General features: G+C 81.7%; 1 protein-coding gene across 1 annotated transcript in view; it reads right to left on the bottom strand.

The window, feature by feature from the left end:
• Nucleotides 1–629: 629 nt before the first annotated feature.
• Nucleotides 630–797, bottom strand: part of AURANDRAFT_59731 (alpha-tubulin 4) — a gene marked incomplete at both ends in the record, with an annotated part of 5,790 nt that continues 5,622 nt past the window's right edge. Inside the window, one exon of the mRNA XM_009044687.1 lies at nucleotides 630–753. Coding sequence (XP_009042935.1) covers nucleotides 630–753 — 124 coding nt within the window. The remainder of the gene's footprint in view (nucleotides 754–797) is intronic.

Below are 797 nucleotides of genomic sequence, written 5' to 3'. Positions count from 1 at the left end.
TCCGGCGGCGCGCTGCTCGTCTTCGCGCCGACGCAGCCCCTCTTCCGGAGCCTGTGCCTCGCCGCCTGGGCGAGCTCGGCGCGCGTCGCCCTCGCGCTCGCCCGCGTCTCCGGCGACGACGACGCGGTCGACGCGCGGCTCTCGGCCGCCAAGGACGGCGCCGAGGCCGTGGCGTTCGGCGCGGCCGTGGCCGCCGTGTACCTGCTCCACGACGCCGAGGCGTCGCTGCTCGTGTGCCTGCGCCTCGTGTGCCTCGCGGGCGCGCTCAAGGCGCTGCGGCGCGACGACCGGGCCGCGGGCGGCGCGCTCGTCGCGCTCGCCGTCGAGGCGCCCGGCCTCCTGGGGTCGCTGCTCGTCGCCGCGTCTTTGGGCGTCGTCGGCGCCGCGTCCCAGGACGCTCTGCGGTCCGTCAAGTGGCCCGCGGCGCTCGTGGCCGTCGCCGCGGCCGCCGCGGCGCTCGCGCGCGCGGTCGCGGACGCGCCGTCGGCGCTGCCGCTCTTCGCCGCGGCCGCGGCGGCCTGCGCCGTCCTGAAGCGCCGGGAGCGCGCCGCGGCGCTCGAGTCGAACCTGGCGTCGACGGCGGCGGCCTCCCGCGCGGCGGCCGTGGGCGACGCGGCGGCCGCGGCCGCCTACGGCGCCGCGGCCGCGTTGGCCGCGCAGCTCGCCGCGGCGCCCAACGCGCCGAAGCTCCTCGCGCGCTTCGTCGTCCTCGCCGCGGCGCCCGTGCTGTCGCTGCTCCAGCGCGACGACGACCTCGACGCCGCGCTGCCCGCGGCGGGCGCCGGGCCGGGCGCCGC

The sequence above is a fragment of the Aureococcus anophagefferens genome (assembly GCF_000186865.1).
Source record: "Aureococcus anophagefferens unplaced genomic scaffold AURANscaffold_686, whole genome shotgun sequence".
Taxonomy (NCBI): domain Eukaryota; class Pelagophyceae; order Pelagomonadales; family Pelagomonadaceae; genus Aureococcus; species Aureococcus anophagefferens.
This window is presented reverse-complemented; position numbering and strand designations above follow the sequence as displayed.